General features: G+C 41.6%; 1 protein-coding gene across 1 annotated transcript in view; it reads right to left on the reverse strand.

Moving 5' to 3' along the window:
• The window catches only part of PIGF (phosphatidylinositol glycan anchor biosynthesis class F), a 33,065-nt gene that overhangs the window by 13,190 nt on the left and 17,649 nt on the right, over positions 1-2,226 (reverse strand). The window contains exon 5 of the mRNA XM_004699758.3: positions 587-695. Within this exon, the coding sequence (XP_004699815.1) occupies positions 587-695 (109 nt within the window). The remainder of the gene's footprint in view (positions 1-586; positions 696-2,226) is intronic.

Below are 2,226 nucleotides of genomic sequence, written 5' to 3' on the forward strand. Positions count from 1 at the left end.
ACACACACACACACACACAGCTTCAGGAATCCTCTGGGAACAGGTCTGCTCTGTCCTACAGGTCAACTGGATGGCAGTGAGTTGAGCCATCCATTAACTAGGAGTTTACCATAAGGAGAAAACTAGACAAATATGTAAAGGTATTATGTTTAAGAATGATAATCACCCTGATGTTTTTGTGTATACTACTGAAAATCAGAAACATTCTATATGTCCATTCATTAAGTGGGTTCAATATATGATTTTACCCACATATTGGACTATGGCAAAGGTGACCAGATTTTAACATTGGTAAAGCGGGACAACATTGATAAAACTCATATCCTGGCGAAATAGCTACATGGCAGCCGAAAACCATATACCCTAACTTGTGCATTCTTTCCAAAAATCGGAACTTTTTTAAAGCGCCATGGGAGTAGGAAAAATTGTTAAAAATCTGGTCACCTTAACTATGATGTATGTGTACCTTTTCATCAACGTGAAATGACCTCCGTATTACACTGCTCTCTGTGTGGGCACTAGTTTGCTTCACTGGTTTTACTATCAATGTACATTTAATTTGTTGCTACAAGTGCTTGAAACCAACCTGCCACGGTCTTTCCCAATCCAGTGGGATAGGAAACGCTCCGAGCCAGGCCCCGACGATGCTCGATATTGTAGTGATCTGGAGACTATTCTCCCAAATGGACGTCACTCTGTAAAGCACAACACACCAGTCACTGGTGGTACACGGCGAGAATCAAACCAGCAGCTACACAGACAAACATTCCATAGGTACGTATTTCTGTGTATTTAATTGATTAAATAACATCAGCTATTATTAACTGACTAGGAAGAATATGTAACTATGCTTTTCAAACACTAAAAAAAAAAAACATACAAGAGAGTTTCCTAAAGTTTATGGGAAAATTCCATTATCTTTTGATTCCATTTTCCCATGAACTTTCTTAAGTATCTCTGTAACCAGTAAAACAGTCAAACAATACTAAAGAATATTTGCACGGAAAATCATCCTCCCATTCACATCATCACCTCCTGTCTCTTCCTCCCAGAGGTACGCACTGTTACCAATAGAAAGTGTCTCCTTCCAGGGAGCAGCCACTTGTAACCTACTGTCACCAGAGCGCCTCACAATACAAATAGTCAACTGCTGTAACCTGTGCTACTGTGAGGTGAATGTTGAGTAGCATGGTCCAGAGTGATGGGGAAGGAACAGGGACAATATTTTATTGGATGGATCTTTCCTTAGAGAGAGGCCAACTGTTGTACACAGAAAGGGAATGAATTAAAGAAGTCCCAAATGGTCACCAGGAAGCTTATAAAGCAGCCCCCGGTATCACCTGTCTATCTCACATCGTCCACCTACACAAGACGAAAGCCTTTGCTTGTTTCCATTATCAAGTTGAAAGCCAAGAATCACCTATCCAAATCTGGTCATCTGTTGGGCTTTATCTACTTGCTTTTATATATATATAACACATACACAAACATTTCTTCAGCTCACATTCAAAAACCGAGAGATCTGTTACACTCTTGGAAGGAAAAACCGAGTCGAACCCAAGAGAACATACTACACTGCTCAGGCAATGAAGGGTAATTTCTGACTACAGGCTGGCAGATGCTCACTAACATCCCTTCACTTAAAACTTCTCTGTGCTGCAGGACACAAAGAACGTGCAGTAAAGGTTGAGAGCAGAGTTTACTTCCTGCCAGAAGAGCTTATTTTTCCTGTTTTATCCAAGGGGAGGAAGTTGGCTGGATTAGAAGAGCGGCTAGTGCTGGATCTGGAGGAACTTGAGAAAGCACGACAGACAAATCAATGGGAAGTAATACTGAATCTGTTGAAGCTAATTGGAGGAATGGGATAGGAGGCTGGAAAAGCAGGATCCTGTCAAGCTATTTTTAAATGACTGTTGGAGTCTCATTTACATGTTATTCATTCATTTTAAATACACACACACGTGTTGGTTTTTTAAAGGTGGGGCTCTATCTAGGGTTGTGCAGCCATCCCCACAGCATTGTGTAAGCACTGTCATTTCCATCGCATCATCAGCAGCCACTCTCCATTCCAATCCCTACGGCCCCAGCCCACTGCACGGCCACCACATGGCGGCCCTTTGCAGACAGTGTCTTGTATACAGGGGACAAAGCTAACATGCCACAATAATCCAGTGTTGCAGCCTCAACAACAACAACAAAAATCACAAACAGAAAGGAAAAAAAAAG

Source organism: Echinops telfairi, unplaced genomic scaffold, assembly GCF_000313985.2.
Source record: "Echinops telfairi isolate 266 unplaced genomic scaffold, ASM31398v2 ScPeMD7_7475;HRSCAF=8513, whole genome shotgun sequence".
Taxonomy (NCBI): domain Eukaryota; kingdom Metazoa; phylum Chordata; class Mammalia; order Afrosoricida; family Tenrecidae; genus Echinops; species Echinops telfairi.